At 37.7% G+C, this 21,460-nt stretch overlaps 2 protein-coding genes across 4 annotated transcripts in view; one reads left to right on the top strand and one right to left on the bottom strand.

The window, feature by feature from the left end:
- The window catches only part of FMRFa (FMRFamide related propeptide), a 50,992-nt gene extending 37,160 nt beyond the window's left edge, over window positions 1-13,832 (top strand). For all 3 annotated transcript variants that reach the window (XM_073988116.1, XM_073988118.1, XM_073988117.1), the window contains exon 2: window positions 12,404-13,832. In XM_073988116.1, coding sequence (XP_073844217.1) covers window positions 12,412-13,764 — 1,353 coding nt within the window. In that variant the 5' untranslated portion in view covers window positions 12,404-12,411 and the 3' untranslated portion in view covers window positions 13,765-13,832. The remainder of the gene's footprint in view (window positions 1-12,403) is intronic.
- The window catches only part of LOC141404628 (fatty acyl-CoA reductase 1-like), a 382,118-nt gene that overhangs the window by 357,126 nt on the left and 3,532 nt on the right, over window positions 1-21,460 (bottom strand). The window lies entirely within an intron of this gene.

Here is a 21,460-nt window from a genome sequence, read left to right on the forward strand (position 1 = left end):
ATTGATGATTAAATTAGGAAAATTTGACGTAATTATTCGTAATTAAGTGACATCGGGCGAAATTATATATGGGAGCTATATTCAAACTTGAACCGATATGGACCAAAGTTGATGTTTACGCCGGATTTCTCCAATTGGCAACCCTATTTATATTTTTCTTGGTTCCGAAATATTCGCATTCGGCATCCCTAGTTCTGCTCAGAATTGTACCTGTATGCTCTCTCTCTCTCTCTCTCTCTCTCTCTGAACTTTCTTATTAAACTTACATTGTAATTTTCTTCATAATAAACACTTGTAAACTAAGCATCAACCAGTACTGTCCTTGGTAAGAAGTCGTTCTGTTTCACTGAATTCAATAAAGAAGAACCATAATTGTTCTTACTCCAAAATTCTAAAACACTGCATTTTCTTTCCATTATTCCTTGGTGGATGAATCTTGAGGAAAATATTTCCACTATTGAAATATTTTCGAGGCTCAGATCAAGAAACCAACCGCCCTTCATTTCTAGTGAGAACACCCACAATTGTCGTTTTCAGTTGATATTTTTCATCAAAATTCATCAACATAGGTCAACGGTAAAACTGAACAGGGACCTGAGGAAACATCCCATGTTAAATTTGAAGGTTATTTATCCAAAATTTCGAGAATTATAGCAAAGGCGGAAAAAATATATGGGGGCTATATCCAAAACTTTTAATATTATCATCAACATTTCCAAAAATAATTATTTTAGCGGTCGTCTAGTTATACCCTCAGCATTTATGCTAACGAGGGTATATACGTCCAAATGTGCCTCATCGAAATAATGGTTTTAGACCCCAAGTATGTTTTGACGAAATCCGTTTCAGACAATTTGGATTTGATTTACCAATGTCCATCCGCACGATAACTCTCGAATGGATCAACCGATTTGGTCCAAAATTTGGCTTTCGTAATATTTTGTCCAAACTTAGTTTAAATTCCAAGATGGGCCATATCGGTCCACTCCTTCCGGTACATCCCCCCCAAAAGTTCGAAAATGATCGGACAATTTGTGCACAGGATAACTCTTAAAGGGAGTAACCGATTTGGTCCATACTTTGCACATCGTAAAATTTCTACCAGACATAGATGAGGTTCCAATATGGACTCAATCGGTCCACTTCTTCGTGTACCTTCCACACAAAAATTTCGGAAAAGGTCTGTTTAGGGCCAGCTCTCGAATCGCTTTGATTTTTGTTGCAGCAACTTGTATTCACTACCCTCCATACGACGGTACAAGTTTCATCAGGGGAAAGTCCATACTTTTGAGAAAATAACCTTAAAGATGCAAAAAACCCCTATGACACCCTGTGTAGTGGTTGGAGCGCAAAATAAATCTCTAAAATTTGGCCTTCGTAATAGTTTGTCCAAACATAGTTTAAGTTCGAAGATAAACCATATCGGTCCACTCCTTCAGGTACCTCCCTCACAAATGTTCAAAAATGTTCGGAAAAATTGTGCGCACGATAACTCTTGAAAGGAGTGACCGATGAAATCCATACTTTCCACACCCTAATATATCTACCAGATATAGATCAGGTTCGAATATGGACTATATTTGTCTACTCCTTCTGGTACTTCTCACACACAAATTCGGATAAGTTCACTTTAAGATCTGCTCTCGAGTCACTTTGATCTTTGTTGAAGCGATTTGCATTCGCTACCTCCATTACGACGGTAAAAGTTTTTTCAGGAGCAAGTCCATATTTCATAGGAAAACAGCCCGAAAGGTGTAAAAAATCCCTATGTCACCATATGTGGCGGTCGGAGAGCACGATGACTCTCGAACTGTTGAACCGATTTGGTCCAACATTTGGTCTTCGTCATATTATATCCAAACTTAGTTTCATGGGGCAATACCGGTCCACAACTTCCGGTTCCAATTCTGTTGAAATTTTACTACGTAGTAGTCATTGTGATCTTGACTACAACAATGTTATATATCTTGAAGTATGGGCCTCGAAAAGTCCCAATATTTAGGACAACTTATTCATACTAATGTTTTCCGTAGCCTTCTTGCTCATTGTTTCTCTTAATAATGACCCGAATGTTCCAGAAAATAAGAATAATTATTTTTATTAATATTTTTTGAGCTGAATGATCAACACATTTTGCTAATGAAAGAGGAAAGCCGAACAGATTCCCAGACAAACACCAAATTATGCGACCATTTTCGCTGTTAGTTGCGTTAGCTCATCAGGCATATTCGGTGTGGAGCGGGTCGAGATCTGTTCATAATACATTTAGGTCCCTCACTACTGTTATTGTTATTTGTACAGGGTATAATCCGACTGATACTTTTTTAATTGTTTCAGAGGAACATTTTATATGGAATTTTATGTATGGGACTATAATAAATAGTTCGTCCTATAGAAATCAATTAATATTTTTACTTCTTTTAAATTATTCATATTTACTCAACTATAACTTTTTTCAGAAAAAAATCACCAGTGGGTATAATTAGAATATGCTAACCTATTTCCTCAAAAGGTGTAAGACATTAACAACAATATTGTTTTTTTAATAACATCAAGCTATAATCTAATTTAAGTAATAGGTATTTTCCACAGCCTATACTTTAGTTTTCTATTTTGTTATTGTTCCTACTTCCGAGTTGCTGACATATGACTTATTTCATAGCAAAAAAAAGTTTACGTGTAAACAAGAACAAAGTTCAAATCCAAATTTCTTGGTAAAAACAATAAACTATTGTTTTCTATTTGCATTACAAAGTGACGTGTCTAATTATAACACTTTATGACGACATTAGAATCCACTGAGCCTATTATGGATGGAAAACTACTTTGACTGGTATATGAGTAAGCCATATTAAATGCTCTGTCTAGTTGGCTAACTAAAACATTTAGATGAATGTAATCTATGGACCGAGGCAATTAAATCTTCTATTACTTGTGTAAAGCTGTTAAACGTCACATTGTTGTTGTTTTTGTTCGCGTCGTTATTATCACTTCTCATATAGTTTCATAATTCATAGTTTTATTACTACGAAAAATAAAATTTCCTCTATGGCCTAAAGGGGTAGGTAGTTAGGTAACATTAAACCAAACATTGTTAAGGCATAGGCTTAAGCAAGGCAGTAGATCAACAAAGTAAATTAACCAGAAGCATTGGAAGGGAAAAGTCTGCAAATATGTTCTTCTAATTTCTGATACAATAGATAAGCTCATATTAAAAAGATGGACAACAGTAACTTTGTGGAACCAGCAAGATTAGCTGCTTCAAAAACCTGGTCTTCCGAACTTTTGTGCGAAAAATATGCGACCTAAATATTTGTTTGGCATTTCCAACTCAACTTCTTGTTAACTTTGCACGCTACTGCACAGTGGTGCAGCTTGTATGGGAATGTGTACCCTCAGCCAGTGTGAAAGCACCTGTTCCAAAAAAAACTAATGTATTTAGGGGGTCTTCAGAATTGTGGGCTTATGAACTTGCCATTTTGGAAATGTGTCTCATTTTGGGAGTCATTCCTCTCGATAGGACCATTATATCAGGAAACATGGACTTGCCGACGAAAAACATCATATCGCTGTAAACAGGGCTACTAGAAGTACCTTCGGAAAATTTTCAATAGGATTCTCGCATAGGCCTTTAACGACATTTAAACAAAAATGTTGACCAATGGGACCTACTTTTGAACATAAACTAAGTTTAGGCAAAATATTTCGAGATCCAAAGTTTGGACCGAATCGGTTGCTCCGTTTATGAGATATTACGCTTACCATTTTAGAGAATATTTTCGAACCTTTGTGGGGAAGGTACCGGCAGGAGTGGACCTATGAGCACAATCTTCGTGTGGTCCAATGCACTATTCGGGAGTTGTCGTGCGCACCAGCCACTACACATGCTGGTCGTAGGGTTTTTTACAGTTTTCGGGCCATTTTCCCAAGAAATATGGACTTGCTACCGAAAAAACTTGTACAATTGTAAGGACTTTTTAGAGCATTAGGCGTGGATGTCTAAAGGAAGTTTTTTAAAGGTCTTTCCGAAGGATTTTTAGACTTTTAGAGCATTAGGCGTGGATGTTTAAAGGAAGTTTTTTAAAGGTCTTTCCGAAGGATTTTTAGAGTTTTAGAGCATTAGGCGTGGATGTTTAAAGGAAGTTTTTTAAAGGTCTTTCCGAAGGAGTTTAAGACTTTCAGAGCATTAGGCGTGGATGTTTAAAGGAAGTTTTTTAAAGGTCTTTCCGACTTCTAAGACAAGGATACAAGGTCAGACAGACTTTGTTGTTATTTATCTGCAATTTTGAAATTTGTTTAACATTAACTTGAGTTTCTTATTATTTCTTACTAAACTATGTCGCAGAAAATATTTTCCCTTTCATACAAATATTGTTATAAAAAAACACATTAAAACGCTCATCATACAGCCCAACAAAATGTGGCTGTGAGAACATGTTTTAGCCTGTTGAACTTGACACTTAAAAATCGTAACAAAGTGAATATTTTGTAAACACAATTTGTCGTAATTACCCGGTAGGTTCATTAAGTCTGTCAGCCTATGTGTCATTCATTGAATGTAATCTCAAGTTATTGTTGATATTTTAATTTTTAATTTCACAATTTTAAAGTAATTTACAAAACATTTAAATAAACTGAATTAAAATGTAAATATTGTACCGAACATGAATTACAGTAGAATCTCGATAATTCGCAATTCAAGGGACCAGCCATTTTATACGAATTATCGAGAATTTCGAATTATCGCGGACACAACAATTTGCAAGTATTTTTGAATGTTAATATTTGAGCTTTTTACGGGATTTAACTCTTTAATGAGGATTTATTTGACATATGTCCACCACTTGTTTACACCATTGCACAGTGCGAAATATGGACACTTTAGTGGAACTTAACTCATAACTTTTAATGTGAAGAACGTAGGTTACTAAAATTTTCCAAAAATGTTTCTTATTGTTGAGGGTCGTATGTGGATAAATATGGGCCACATAGACCTTTCCTATTTTGCTGCAAATTGGTATTTTTTGGGTTTAAGTGGATGGAGAACATATCGCTCATTTACTCAAAGAGTGGCATAACTCGAATAATGCGTTTTCTGAGTTAGCAATTTCTATTTTTTTCTACGATTTCTACTTTATTTTGTGTAAAATTTTAATGCTGATATCTCTAAAACTCGACGAGTTACAGCTCATTTTCTACGAGTTTCGCATAATTCAACACAAACGTTTTTTGAGTTTATAAAGCGCTAAAACACTTCAAATCATGCTTGATCATGCACAGAAATTTATCACTGATATCGGTCTATCTGGTTGCAAAATATGGTCCAAGTAGTTATTTTAGTTTTAGTGTAATAATTTGTTTAAGTTGGGAAGTCAAATTTCAATCGCCAACTTAAAACGCGTTTTTCTCGAAACTTGATTTTTCGAGATGTATCACTCTTCGAGTAAATGAGCGATATGTACAAAATATTGTCAATATCTGTTCGCGTATTGGTATAGCCCTCATTGAGCAATATAACATATTTTACAGACTTGGTATTTTATGTTCTCCATAGGTAGAAAATCATTTTGCGAAATATTAGCAACGTATTTCCTCGTTTTGCTATAGCCCCAATATGAGGGGGGCACCCCATTTGGGATATTTAAATGGTGTTAGGAAATTATTGCCCACCGAGTTTGGTTTACTTCAAAATTTGTCTTTATTAAATAGAAAATATTCTAAAAAAACAATTCAGAGCATAGATCCTTGCTTTGGCCCCTCCCCCCAAGCATCCACATACATTAGTATGTCTGGCTGGTGCGCACGATAACTCTCGAACGGATGAACCGATTTGGTCCAAAATTTGGCTTTCGCAATATTTTGTCCAAACTTAGTTTAAGTTCGAAGATGGGTTTTATCGGTCCACTCCTTCCAGGACCTCCCCCACAAAAGTTCGAAAATGTTCGGAAAATTTGTGCGCACGATAACTCTTGAATCTCCCACACAAAATTTAGGAAAAGTTTAGTTTAGGACCTGCTCTCGAATCGCTTTGATTTTTGTTGTAGCAACTTCTATTCACTGTTCTCTATACGACAATACAAGTTTCATCAGGTGCACGTCCATACTTCCTGAGAAAATAGCCTGAAAGGTGCAAAAAACCCTATGACACCGTGTGTAGTGGTTGGAGCGAGATAACTCTTGAACGTATCTGCCGATTCGGTCCAAAATTGGGCCTTCGTAATATTTTGTCCAAACTAAGTTTAAGTTCGAAGATAAGCCATATCGGTTCACTCCTTCAGGTACCTCCCTCCAAGAGTTCAAAAATGTTCGGAAAAATTGTGCGCATGATAACTCTTGATGGTAGTGCCCGATTTAGTCCATACTTTACATATCCTAATATATCTATCAAGTATATATCAGGTTCGAATATGGACAATATTTGTCCACTCCTTCGGGTACTTCCCACACAAAATTTTGGATAAGTTCACTTTAAGAACTGCTCTCGAATCACTTGGTTTTTGTTGAAGCAACTTTCGTTTGTTGCCTCAATTACGACGGCAAAAGTTTTTTCAGGGGCAAGGTCATACTTCTTGAGAAAACAGCCCGAAAAGTGTAAAAACCAATGAATGTAAACAAACAAGACGATTCCCGTACCAATCACACAACGCCACAAACTTTTCAGCTTCTCTGAATCGTTTCATTCTCACAACCAAAACAAAACCACAAACTTTTCAATGTAAAAGGATGAAAACCGTACGATTGCTCAAATGTACTTCGGCTATGCTTTGCCGAGTTGTTTCATTCACCACCGAAACAAAAAGATTTTTTGGCAAACGTTTGCCGTGCGTTATGGTCAATGACACACACAGGCACACACACACACATGTGATTGCATAACAACCCTATAAACCAACATCAACATACCACAGTGAATATTGTATCAACCACCAAACGTTTTTGATTTATTCACATGTGTTTAGTACTATTTACATAGTTTTTTATCTGCTCTTGTGGAGTTGAGTACTTTTCGCTAATCGTTTTGTTCGCACTCGCGAATGTAAACAAAACGAAACTAAACAGCGAACTCCGCCAGCGTGGGTTATGTTTCGTTTTGTATTGTTCCTATGGAAAATACGAAACGAAACTATTGGAAATGTTATTTAAAGTATTTTTACGTACGCTGGTAAAAACCCTCTATGGAACCCTGTAGTGGCTGGAGAGCACGACAACTCTCGAACCAAATACTGAGTTGATCCACACTTTGAATATCGTAATATTTCTTCGAATATTAGGAGAAATTCGAAGGTGGTGCTTGTAGGTCACTCCTTCCTGTACCTCCCCCACAAAAATTAGAAAATATTCGCTAACGCGCAATATCTCATAAACAGAGCAACTCGCTATATCTATCGAGGGGAATAATAAGGAATAATATGTCGGTTCATTCCTTTAGATACCTTCCCCTCAAAACTGTTTGAGCTTCTATCCAAATCCATATTTTTGTAGGTTCATAAATAAATTTTCAAAACCCCTTAAGCTGGGTACACATTGTTAGTTTTGAATGACAGCTTTTTTATTGCTTGCTAGTGTGGCCGTTCATTTTTGTCATTCATCATGCAACCGCAAAATGTTTTGTGGTTGCTGGACAGTTTGACAGTTATCGATAATTGCGAAATATCGACATTCAAAACTGACAATGTGTACCCAGCTTTAAATATATAAGTTTTTTGGAAAAAAAAGTGTTTCAATTTACACAGGCTGAGGGTATATCTCTGTCGACAAATCCGACTGATCCTTTTTATTTATGAAATTCTGGAACTTTATCCGCACCGGCGTATGATTTACACAAATTATTTTATTTATGGGATGTTAGTTATACGCTAGGGGGTATAACTATAATTAACACTGTGCAACATTTTTAAGGTAATCTTGTTCAAACAATTTAAGCTGAAGATTTTTTGAAAGTACAGACCCAAACGCAAAAAACCCTAGTTGGGTTTTGTTGTGTCAGATCCAGCTTGGATTTTATGGTCCCATCTAAACATGGTTAAATATTGCCTTTTTAAAGCAATTCTGGGCTATATCTCTGAAATCTATGTGAATCTTCATCTCACCTCTGAAGCAAATTTGTAGATAAGGGCAAGAATAAAATATTTGTAGAAATAATGAACTCGAAAAACTACATTTATTGCCTCAAATTTTATAAAATATCGAAAATTTCCATAAATTGTGTAATTTGTATGTACTTTCAAAAAATTCATACTAGAAGTTGTTTTCATTTTCAGTGTTGCATAGTGTTAATTCACCTTATTTCAGAAAGCGCTTCCTACGATTTGATTCTAACTTTTATAATTTTTCATCGATTCCATTCTTCCAAAGACCATTGTAATCTTGACTTTGTAAACGTGGAAAATCTATAAATGACATATAAAATCCGTATATAGTAATACTGTATTTTGGCCGACGTTATGATATCCAGTTTTTCAAGTCAAAATCGCGAAGCTCGATTTTCACGGTAGACATAGGTTCTAGTGGACTGTTTTGCTCAGTACATTCCCAAGAATCAGAAACGCGAAGCGCCCATTAAGAAGTTTTTTTCCTTCCATATAAATCGCCCCACCCTAGTGTACTGTCATCATCTATTCTCCTGACATGGTCTAGGCAATGCAATCGTTGTAACTCGATAGATCTTTGGAAGAATTTCTTTCTCTCAAACACACAAAGTATTGCTTATCTGCTTGGTTGTGTCAACCATTGGGTATGCTTTCAAACCATCTGGTACGCTTACATCATGCTAACTAGCTAATCCATGCACCTGCAGGTGTGTACATCTCGGCTGGTAAATCATTTATGGCTTCGGAGGTCGCCTGTTAATACACGGCGTTTAGAGAGTTCGCTATAGACTTTCACCCTCACAATAGCACTTGAACTGCTTACGGATAGGAGGTGGATAAAATCCACCCTCCAGATGGAAGCACCTCAACGTGATGATTAGACTGAGACGCCTGATCTGTGTAGTAAGTAACACATTATCTTGTCTGACTGACAGCATCCTGGTCTCCTCATGCAAATCGACCACATTTGTCATCTGGATGCATTCGGGGAGCATTGGTGTATGCCTCTGGTATCGAAGCATGGATTTTTCAGCTATTTACATAGAGTAGGTAATAATTTACCACTGTGCTGATATGATATCGGAACAAAGAGTGCTTCCATTAAACAATTGGACCAGTTGAGTGGAATATGATGTGGCTATCTGCTATGATTCCACTATACAACTTTGGTGTTGCCTTTAATCAGTTGTGAAGTTTACTGCAACAAGGTAGTGATCGGGGCAGATATATCCTCCTCGTGCGCTCGATGAATGTCTTCCTTCTATCACAACGTGACGGTTTTATCATTTTCAAATGTGAAGGAACAGACCAATTAATATCTTTCTACTAAAGCGGGGTACACTCGATCAGTTTTGACTATAGATTTTTCGGAATTATCGATTACTGTGAAACAGTCCAGCAAACACAAAATATACTGACAAAAGTGAGCAGACACACTGACAAACAACCGATTATTTGAGCAAAACTGACAGTCGTGTGTACCGCGCTTAAGGATAGGTAAGCCGACTTTCGATTAGTCGACTTTTTGTATTCAAATGTCTAAAAATCGTAGTCTAGTTTTTATTTGAGAGAAAATGGCATAATCGATTATTTTGTGATCGATTCGATCGAGTATTTGCTCGTGAATTAAAAAATCGAACTATGAAAACCTATGTGTTCTTCAAAGAACATTAAGAAAGTAGATGGTAAAAATTTGTTCATTTTTAAAGAAAAACTAAAAAAAAACAAAATTATTAATGAGAAATGTAAATATAATAATTTATTTATTTATTATTTGTATGTAAGTCAAACTTAATCTCATATTTGTTGTTTTCAAATTTAAAAACAACAAGTTTAAAGTGGGATGTCGTTAAAATTGATTACTTTAGATTTTTTTAATTTTAACTACATCCCACTTTAAACTTGTTGTTTTTAAATTTGAAAACAACAAATATGAGATTAAAGCTTGACTTACATACAAATAGTAAGTAAAACGCACATCTCAACAAAACTGCCAAAGTGAATCTATAATAATTGTAATAATTTCGTAATGAAGTTGTGCTAGAAAAATGTACGAAATGATTTATTTTTGTAAAACTTTTTGACATTGTTGTAACAAATTACTAATGCATCCACCTTAGTAAATATACGGTTGGTGGCTAGAGTTGTACAATCTAGTTCATTTGAAAGATCTAGTTCAATAGTTCAGTTCTTTTAACTGAACTAGTTCAGTAATCTAGTTCATAGTTCACTATCCAGTTCATTCATTCGGATCATAATCGTTCAATCAAACGCATACATACACCAAATAGAAACAAACAATAGCAAAAATCTTATGCTGTGCGTGTGTATAGAAACTGTCAATGCGAATAAGCTTTGTGCGTGTGTGTTTCTTTTTATTTTTTTCTATACAGAACAAGGCACATTCAATATGGGAATATGTGGAATTTGATGTGTTTTTGAACAAATCTTTACTTTCGAACAGCTATTCATTGTACCTTGATCCAAAATGTAAACAAACTCATCACATTACGAAGGCATCACTTAACACTGACGACGGCGTAACTTTATGCATATGTGAACGACATGTTGAACTAGATTGTGAATCGTTCGTTCGTTGATCGTACGGTTGCCGACTGATTATAGTTCAGTGAACTATAATGAACTATATCGACTGATCTAGTTCATACGCTCTATTCAATGAATCGTTCAATTGAACTAGTTCGTTCATGAACTATACAACTCTATTGGTGGCACGAATAGGTTTTCATAGTTCGATTTTTTCATTCACGAGCAAATACTCGATCGAATCGAATGTCGTAATTAGGCCCCTGATCTGTGCAAAGGACCAAAAGAAAACTCGAAAATCAACGAATAATCGATTATAATCCATTTTCGAAAGTCGAGTTTTAGGACAATTGAAATAATCGCCAGACCGAAAATTCGCATTTTTAGTTTTAGACCAAAATGGAAAAAATCGATTATTGCTTTTCATTACCTATAGCTGCTTTGTACTTGCAAGTACATTTTCCAGATCAAAAACTGCACCTTCTCTATAAAGAGTCCAAACATTCGAAATTCAGATTCGTAGATCATGGCCCTCAAAATATTTACGGGGTATGTTTGTATTTTGAGCTGGTGTAGACCTTGTAACCAAAAGAAACAAGTAAAAACGCGAAAAGCCCGGTCCGAACTTTTTACACCCTCCACCATAATTTATATTTATATCAGATTTCAGACATTTTGGTTGAATGTTGTGGCTAAAACTTTAAAAATACCAAAAATTGGGCAGTACCATTTAATGGACCTGTCCCGAAAATTCTCTTCAGGAATATTTTATACCACCAACGAAGGCTAAATACCGAATTTCAGTTATTTCGGTTGGATAATACGGATAAAACCTGCGCAATCCGGAGCTACTTATTTATAAAAATGGTGGACTGGTACCAACAAATTTCTGGGAAAAAGTTTTGTAGTCCCAACGAAGACTAAATACCAAATTTCAGCCATTTCGGTAGGATAATGAGGCTAAAACTTTCAAAATAACGAAAATCGATAGGTACTGTTCTATGAGAGCTATAAAAACCATTGACTTATGCCGACAATTCTCTACAGTAATGTTATATATCCCCAAAGAAGACTATATATCAAATTTTTGCAATTCTTGTAAGATATTGGTTTAAAAATATCGAAAATCAGGAGGTATTTGGTCTGTTCCTTTACTTTTGAAAATGTTAAAACCGGCAAAAGTAGTAAAAGTTCTAAACTGCTCCCATATGAATTGTATTGTGTCTAAAGTAAAGGAACGCATTTCGAGTAAAAAGTGGTAAAACTTTAAGATTCTTGCACGTAAAGGAACAGAGCTATTATTTAATTTGAGCTACATAAATCAAAACGTTGACCTGTACCAACAAATTTTTGGAAAAAAGTTTTATAGTCCGAACGAAGAATAAATAACACTAAACTTCAGCCATTGGATAATGAGGCTGAAACCTGCAAAATACCGAACCGGTACCGTTCTAAGGGGACTATATCAAAACTTGGCCCGATTTAAACCATTTTCAATACATTACATCCTAGGAGTAGTGAAGCCTCTGTATCAATTTATAAAGCTATATCACAAATATTGCGAGCTCTATCTTGATTTCGACAGTCAGACACAAGGACTGACGAACGCCATTATATCGACTTAGAATTTTATGCTGATCAGGAATATATATACAAATGAAACGACAAAGTTAATATATCTTCCATCCTATGGTGGAGGGTATAAAAACCAACAGCTTCTCATGGTCGATGACTAACCCACACCCTTTTTATTCCTCTCATTTCAGACATCAAAATGGTGGCACCTCTTCTCATTAGTTTGCTATCACTTCTATTGTGTCAAACTGCAACATGGGCCTACATTGGAAACCCGGCGAATTTTAACTCAATTCAAGATTCCAATTATCCCGATCTCTCCCCCGGTAGTCAAACTAATGATGTGACAAGTGAAACAGAGGATTCTGTGAATGATGGCAACACTATGGCTGAAGAAAACGATAACACACCCCTGGTACAGACCATAGATGATGAAACTGAAATGCAATTTCCCAAACCCATACAATGGGTTAGCATTGATCATTTGCGAAATTCCATTATATTGAGGTTTCAAAGTCCAACACCCAAAATTCTAAATAAACTCGATACGGAAGAGATGAAAAGACTGCGCTCGTTACAGGAAAACGCCATGCGTTGGGGCAAACGATCATACGAAAGTTATCCACTGAGCCGTAATGGTCTTCCGGACAAATCGTCTATGGGCCGCATGGATTTCTTGAGTAGCCATCAAGTTATACGTGACTCTCGGGGTGATAATTTTATGCGTTTTGGTCGTTCGGCGGGTGGTGCCAGTGGCAATGATGAGAATTTTATGCGTTTCGGCCGTTCAACTGGGAAGAGCAGTGATTTCATGCGTTTTGGTCGGGCTGGCCAGGATAATTTCATGCGATTCGGAAGAGCAGGTGCAGGTCAAGATTTTATGAGATTTGGTCGCAGTGCTGGACCAAATTTTATGCGGTTTGGTCGAGCCGGAGGGCAGGATTTCATGAGATTTGGTCGTGCTGCATCTGGTCAAGATTTCATGCGATTTGGTCGTGCACCATCTGGGCAAGATTTTATGAGGTTTGGCCGTGCACCATCTGGACAAGATTTTATGCGATTTGGCCGTGGCTCTGGACAAGACTTTATGCGATTTGGTCGTGCACCATCTGGTCAAGATTTCATGAGATTTGGCCGTGATCCATCATCGACTCAGGATTTTATGCGTTTCGGTCGACCCGATAACTTTATGCGTTTTGGAAGAACACCACCAAAATCAAGTGATTTTATGCGTTTTGGCAAGAGCCTCAGCAAATCTGAAAATAAAACATCCACTCAACAAAAGCAACAACAACAGCAACTAGGAAAAAACGAACTAAAACAAGCCGTGAAGTTAATACACGAAGCCGATAAAAATGCCGAAAATGGAAATCCTGTGGATACTGCAATCAAAGCTCTATTCGATAAACACGAACTCAATGACCACCTGCAACAACATGTGCCAGATAACAGCGATGAAAATCATTTGGCCGATGCTACACTACATGAAAATAATTCCGATGAACAAAACAACGATTTGGATTACTTTTTCACTATGAAAATGGCAAACTAAGGAACTCAAAATGATCTAAACGAATGGCAGAAATCGCTACGCAAATAGGGAAAATTTGTAAATAAAAATGAATTAAATTTTATATAACTGAATATAAGAGAAAAAATTAAAAAAAAACAATTGAGAAAAAACGTCAAATTAGTGCCATATATATTTCAGTTCTAAGAAATAGCAAATTGTTGCAATAAGTGAATTTTTTAACAGGGCTGGATAAATAAATTCACTTAAAAATAATTAAAAAAAAAAAAAATAATAATAAGAAAAATACTGTGTAAATCTATTAAAAAATATGTTAAACATTGTATTTATGTATGAGTATTATAAAATAAAAACAACAAAAAGACACAAAAATATTTATTGAAAATAACAAAAACAGAAATATAAATAAAATTTAAGTTATATATTTTAAAGAGCAACTGAAAATGAGTGTTTTTTGTATTCTATTTGAACTTGCATTCAGATTCAAGGCTCAATCATTGACCAAAACACCACATTTTTGGAGCTGTGGGGCTTGCAGTTAGCTGGATATTAAAACATCCTGGCTAATGCTGCGGTATAAAGTTCGGCTGACCTCCACCATAAATTGCATTGAAAGCAAATTTTAGCGATTCGGGTGGATGATGAACTTAAAATCGGACTCTGGGACGTATGCAGGACCAGGGACGTATGTAGGACCAAACCGAAATGGTTTTGGAATTCTTTAATGAATGTAAAGGTCTTGAGGCTTTAAAGTCATTCTGTATTCAAAACGATTACAAATTCAGTATTGTGCGGATTAGAAGTGTATAAAATTAAATGTCTATTGGACAATATGTACGACATATCAAGAGTTTTCTGTGGAGTATATCTCGAAAACCAATTAGAAAATTGATTTACTGCCTTAATCAACATTTTATATTCCCATTTTATATCAACTTGTTGCTAAATATTGTTATTTGTAAATGAAAGAAGCTACACCCTAGATGAAAAAATAAAATAAAAATCGCATTTGTAGGGGCTTTTAGGTTTTGACGGCTTTGCTATAGAAAAATTTGTAGCAGTGAATATTCTTGTTCTCTTATGATATTTTCGTAGGTTTTACCATTTGTGAGATATAGAAATTTAAATTGGGACAATTCACAGACTGTAGCGCCTCCTTATAAAATAATGTCATGACTGCAATTTCCCAACTTAAATTTATATAACTCAAAAATGGTACAACCGAGGAAAAAATTACAAATCCCAATCTTGTGGAGAATTTTCTGTAGTCCCATTTCGAAAAGACTTACTGTTTTGAAGCAAATCGTGAAAACCTAACAAAAAACCTAAAAATGTGACCTGAACTTCTATATCTCAAAAAGGGTAAATCCTAGGAACAAATTTTCCTCCTCAGCCATTTGGCTAATGATAAAAATGTAACCCGCGTCAAACAATTTGGAGTTCGATCCCAGTTGGTTGTTGTTGTTGTAACAGTGTTAGTTATTATGTTTGTATGTTCGTTCTTTTGTTCAATCTGGCTCTGGGTCTGTCTCCAGTTCCAGGAAAGTGGCTGCTTCGATGGGATGTAAACACAGATCCACTGGAGTTAGATGAGTAGGGTTGGCTGGGCAGTTGAAAAGGTGTTTTAAGTCGTGTGGGCCCATGCCACATACTGGGCAGATGTTTTGCACCGCGCGGTCGATTTCCGCCCAATAAGAATTTAGGTGACTGCAATATCCCGAGCGTAGTTGAGCCAAAACTACTCTAGTTTGTCGTGGCAGCTGACGCTCCTCAGCTGCAATAGATGGGGGATGTATTTCGAGGACTTTATTCACACTATAACTGCTTAAGGCCTTGGCAACTGCATCCGTGTGAATACTATTTTTATTTTGTTGATCTAGGGGTTCTCTCCTGTATCGTTGGACCTCTCCCTCTAGAGCATGGATATCCTTTCTGATCTGCCTGTATGTGCCGGGCCTACCCACAACATGACGATTGGGATGGCTAACACGGTAACATCCAAGCAGGTACTGCAACGAAAGCATCTCATTGTGTTGCTTTACTGGAAGACTCTTTGCCTCCTCATGTAGATGGTCCACTGAAGATTTGAGGAGGCACCCTGTTGCTGTTCTCAGGGCGGCATTCTGGCAAGTTTGAATCTTTTTCCAATCTCGGGGACCAGACTGGCGCCGCATAGCTTACCACAGACCGACCTATCGCGTTATATGTGGTCAACAAGGTATCTTTAACTGCACCCCAAGTGCTGCCAACTAGGGACTTGAGGACCTTGTACCTACTCTTCAGTTTGTCGCAGATAGCTGTAGCGTGAAAGTAGTGTCGAATGTGACCCCTACAATTTTGGGGCAGTTTGTGGTCGGAATTCTGCTACTGTCGACCACGACATTAAATTCTCTTCCAAACTGCGCTGTCCATGTGGTGAACAGAGTGGATGTTGATTTTGTGGGGGATATTTGCATATTCCTCGAATGGAAAAAGGTGGTAAGATCGGTTAAATAGTTGTTCAGTCTCTCACAGATGTCATCAGGATAGGCACCCGACGCCAGTATCGTGCAATCATCCGCATATGTTACGATCTCGATGCCGTCTGGAGGGGGCGAAATACAGGAGAGGTAGAGGTTAAACAGTTCCGGAGATATCACCCCACCTTGGGGAACTGCCTGTTTCACTCTACGGGGTTTGGACTTCTTGTTCCTGAATTCCACGTACGACTGGCGTCCACACATATAATTGACTATCCAACATTTCAAGCTTGGCCGGAGGGTTGTCTGCTCAATGTCCTCAAACAGCGTGGAGTGTCTGACTGTATCAAAGGCTTTCGATAAGTCAAGCGCCACCATCACTGTTCTATCGCACGGCCGTCTCTGGTTGAGTCCTTGACAAATATGTGTGGTAATGGCGTGCAGAGCAGTTGTCGTGCTGTGCTGCTTACGGAATCCATGCTGATGATCGGCAACTCGATAGCTATTTCTAATACTGGGGAGGACTAAGGCCCCAAGGGTCTTTGCTACGGGCGACAAAAGCGAAATCGGCCTGTACGATTTACTTTTGCTGGCATCCTTGCCGGGCATCCGTAGTGGGACCACCCTGTCCATTTCCCAGACTTCGGGAACAATGAGGGTGGATAGCGACAAGTTGAGACTTTAGTGAGATACTCTACTCCCGGCTCATCCAGCTGCTTCAGAATTACCATGGAGATTCCATCAGGGCCCAACGCTTTGGATGATTTAGCGTTCCTGATGGCATTGGCAACATCATCCATTGTAAACTGTGGTGGTTCCTCCTCGGCAGGAAGAGATCTGACGCGACGTAATACTCTTCTCTTCGCCCTGTCACTCTCGGGGTGCTCGACAAACTGTCGATTGAAATAACTTGCGCACCTCTTCGGGTCAGTCAACGTAACGTCGCCAAACGTGACTGAGGTCCTATCTTCCATTCTTCCAGGGTTCGAGAGTGACTTAACCGTTGCCCACAATTCACCTATACCGGCTCCAATGTTGCAACTCTTCAGATGATTTAACCACTTGTTCCGCTTGTGCTCGCCGACCAGCCTGTTAACTTCCAGTGTCAGCTCCAAGACTCTGGGGTCATTAGGGTTGGTTCGACGAAGCTCATCACGCTCATTTGCTAATCCCGTCGCCTCTGCTGGGAAGTTTGGTCTTACTTCGGGTATTCGACCAGCAGGGATATGGCGAGCGGCTGCAGCAGTGATGATGTCTCGGAACGTCCTTTCCGCTACCCGAACATCAGAAGGATTGGGCAGTTCTCTGAAGCGGTGATTGGTGAACTCTCTGAAACCCGGCCAATCAGCTTTCTTATGATTGACGAATGTGCGGCGTTCAGAGGTAATGAAATCGGGTGGTCTGCTAATGGAGACAATTATGGGGAGATGGTCTGATCCAAGGGAAATTACGGATTGCCAGGTAACGTCATTTGTCAGACCAGGTGACACGATGGTTATGTCTGGCGAGCTGTGACACTTTCCTCTAATTCTCGTAGGGGCGTCCTCATTGACCGTGCAAAACGTAGAGCTGTCAATCTGCTAAGCCAGCGCTGTACCTCTCTGGTCGTTTCCGAGGGCCGAATGCCACATCTCATGATGCGCATTAAAGTCCCCCAGGACCAGACGATTATGACCTTCCAAAAGCGGGCTAATGTTAGGCACGTAATCTGAGATACAGCTATTTCTCGGCGGCTATTTCTGAGCACAGATATATTGGTCCTGGGTTTTCCTCCGTCCCGGCACGGACCAAAAGAATTCGTAGCAAGCATTCCGGGATATGCTCCCAACACAGAAAAACGAAACAAATACAAACATATGTACACTGAGGTGGCAGCCGCTGGCCGGAACAATGATTTTATGTTGTTCTGGGTCAATCCGGTACGAAAGAACCCGCTGCCGTGGGATCCCAGTTGGTCCGTCCGTCTGGCTCGAGCCCATTATAACTTTCGAACATCCAACAGATTTTGTACAAATTTTGGATCTCGCAATATTTGGCTCAAACTTCCTTGGGACACTTCCCCAGCCAGACTTCAAAATGTTTCCCTAACATCTTGAGCAAAGTCCAATTCGATTTTTTCGAAACCTAGAGTAGGTTTGAATATGGATCGATTCACTCATTCAGGTACCTCCAACACAAAATTTCAATTATCGGATTTGACTGAAACTTTAAACATCCTCAAATTACTTCCAAACTTACATATATCAAGTACCAAGAGGGCCTATTTGGGACAACATCTTCGGATATATCCCTCACAAAAGTCCAATCTCAGTGTAGTAGTATAAGGGCTGTTCGAGGACCCATTGCACATTTTGATCAATGTCACTTCTTGAGGTCACGTTTACACCGATATTGTATTTTTCGTGGGTGAGTCCACGGTTTTGTCAGGATTGTTCCAAAAGCTCTAAATCTTACACCGACCAACTAAATTGACTTCCAAAATTAGGTCCACTTCCAAAATAGACTTTATCAGTCGATTCTTTCAGGTATAGTCTGTACAAAAGAGCAAAACTTTTGCGCTTTCATCGAAGTCAGATTTTGAGCATAACGCCAACAATCGAGAAGTTGTACACCCAAAGTTAATACGTCCAAAAAAGGGGACGAAATTCTAAAACTTCCTAGCTACAATTTACAGAAAAAATTTGGCTATGCAGCCCGTATTCGATCTGTCTATATATAAAAGTCTCAACTAACACAGGCTGAGGGTATATCTCTGTAGGCAAACCCGACTGTTACTTTTTCTTGTGTTTCAGAAAACAAAAGTTATGAATTTTCATAAGTTTGCCTCCGCTGTGCCGACAGAAGGGATTGATCGTTGGAACCCTCGATGTATCAGATGGAGTTTTTCGACTTAACCTATTTTTTCAGGATTTAGGTAAAATGTTGCAGAGCTTTTTTAGAGATATTTTTTCGATTATGTTTTTGCGAAGTCTCAAACAGTACTGCGAGTGGGATTCGGAGTCTATGAGTCGTATATTGCATCGCCCGGCTCCTGAATTATTATTATTATTATTATTATATTATTTTCTTAAAATAATACAAAACTTTTTAATGGCTCTGAAGTTAGTGTGTAATATACATATGTATGTACTTTAAAGAAGAAACGCTGTTATGTTCGAGTCGAAACTGAACCAAAATCCATATTACTGACGATATTTTTAAAAATTAGGCTAATAGCCTCGAATTAAAGAAAATCTTTCGAAAGCTTTCGCTGTGGGATTTAGAACCTAAAATGCCGTATGCATTTGAAATTCTCATTGGAGATTTTGGTTAAAAACTTTTGTATGGGGACTATAACGAACGTGGTCTGATATGGTTTATTTTCAATTCTAACTTTGTGCCAATATTGAATATACATAAAATCGTCAAAAAAAAACTTTAAAATAGCTTTACGTTACGATACACAACATTTTTAAGTTTCATGATTTTTGGTCAAGTTGGGGGTATTAGTCGATTTGGCCGACAGAGATATACTCTCAGCATTGAAACTCTCATACTTTTTCCCCAATAATTAGGTATTTAGGAAGTTTTAATTTTTGGCTTAATTTTGGATTGAATCCTCTAATCCGTTCTAGAGTTATTGTGCTGTCCAGCCTCTACGCATGGTACCATAGGGGTTTTTACAGCTTTCGGGCTGTTTTCTCAGGAAGTATGGACTTGACCCTAAAAAAACTTGTATCGTTGTAATGGGGGCAGGGAACTTAAACTAAGTCTTGGAAAAAATATCACAAAGGCCAAATTTTGGACCGAATCGACTGATCTGTTCGAGAGTTATCGTGAGCTCCGAATTGCATGGACCAACTAAGTTTGGACAAAATATTACGATGGCCAAATTTTTTACCAAATCGGTTGATCCGTACGAGAGTTATCGGGCCGATACTGCCAAATCGACCAAACTGTCTGAAACGGATTACTTGGGGTCTAAAACTATTATTTCGATGAGACACATTTAATCGTATGAAAGCGTTTGTAGAAAGGGTCTATAGAAATACGCTTTCTTAAAAAAATGGTCTAAAGAAGAATCCTTTTACAGACCTAAGGGTCTATAAAAGTACCCATTCTCATAGAAATGGTCTACAAAAGCACTCATTCTTGTAGAAAGGGTCTATAGAAGACCATTTCGAATAGAAAGGGTCTATAGAAACACCCTTTGCTATTGAAAGGGTCTATAGAAACACCCTTTACTATTGAAAGTGTCCATAGAAACACCCTTAACTATAGAAAGGGTCTACAGAAGCACCCTTTGTTATAGAAAGGGTTTATAGAAGCATACTTTCTTATAGAAAGGGTCTATAGAAGCACCATTTTTTATAGAAAGGGTTTATAGAAGCACCCTTTCTTATAAAGAGGGTCTATTGAAGCACACTCTCTTATAGAAAGGGTCCATAGAAGTACCCTTTCTTAAAAAAATGATCTATAGAAGAAACCTTTCATAAATTGAAGGTCTATAGAAGAAACCATTCTCATAGAAATGGTCTACAGAAGCATTTATTCTTATAGAAAGGGTCTATAGAAGCACGCTTATAGAATAGGTCTATAGAAGCACACATTCTTATAGAAAGGGTCTATAGAAACACCCTTTACTATAGAAAGGGTCTATAGAAACACCATTAACTAGAGAAAGGGGTTATAGAAACACCCTTTCTTGTATAAAGAGCCTATAGAAGCATTCTTTCTTATAGAAAGGGTCTGTGGAAGAACCACTTCTTATAGAAAGGACCTACAAATGCACCCTATCCTATAGAAAGGGTCTATAAAAGCAACCTTTCTTATAGAAAGAGTCTATAGAAGCATTCTTTCTTATAGACAGTGTCTGAAAAAAAACACCCTTTACTATAGAAAGTTCTATAGAAACACCCTTTACTATAGAAAGGGTTTATAGAAACACCCTTTACTATAGAAAGGGTTTATAGAAACACCCTTTACTATAGAAAGGGTTTATAGAAACACCCTTTACTATAGAAAGGGCTTATAGAAGCACCCTTTCTTATAGAAAGGGCCTACATAAGCACCCTATCTTATAGAAAAGGTCTATGGAAGAAACCATTCATAAATTAAGGGTCTATAGAAGAAACCATTCGCATAGAAATGGTCTACAGAAGCACTTATTCTTATAGAAAAGGTCTATACAAGCACCCTTATAGAGTAGGTCTCCAGAAGCACACATTCTTATAGAAAGGGTGTATAGAAACACCCTTTCTATAGAAAGGGTCTATAGA

The sequence above is a fragment of the Musca autumnalis genome, unplaced genomic scaffold (genome assembly GCF_047663935.1).
Source record: "Musca autumnalis isolate F117 unplaced genomic scaffold, ASM4766393v1 scaffold_5, whole genome shotgun sequence".
Lineage (NCBI taxonomy): Eukaryota > Metazoa > Arthropoda > Insecta > Diptera > Muscidae > Musca > Musca autumnalis.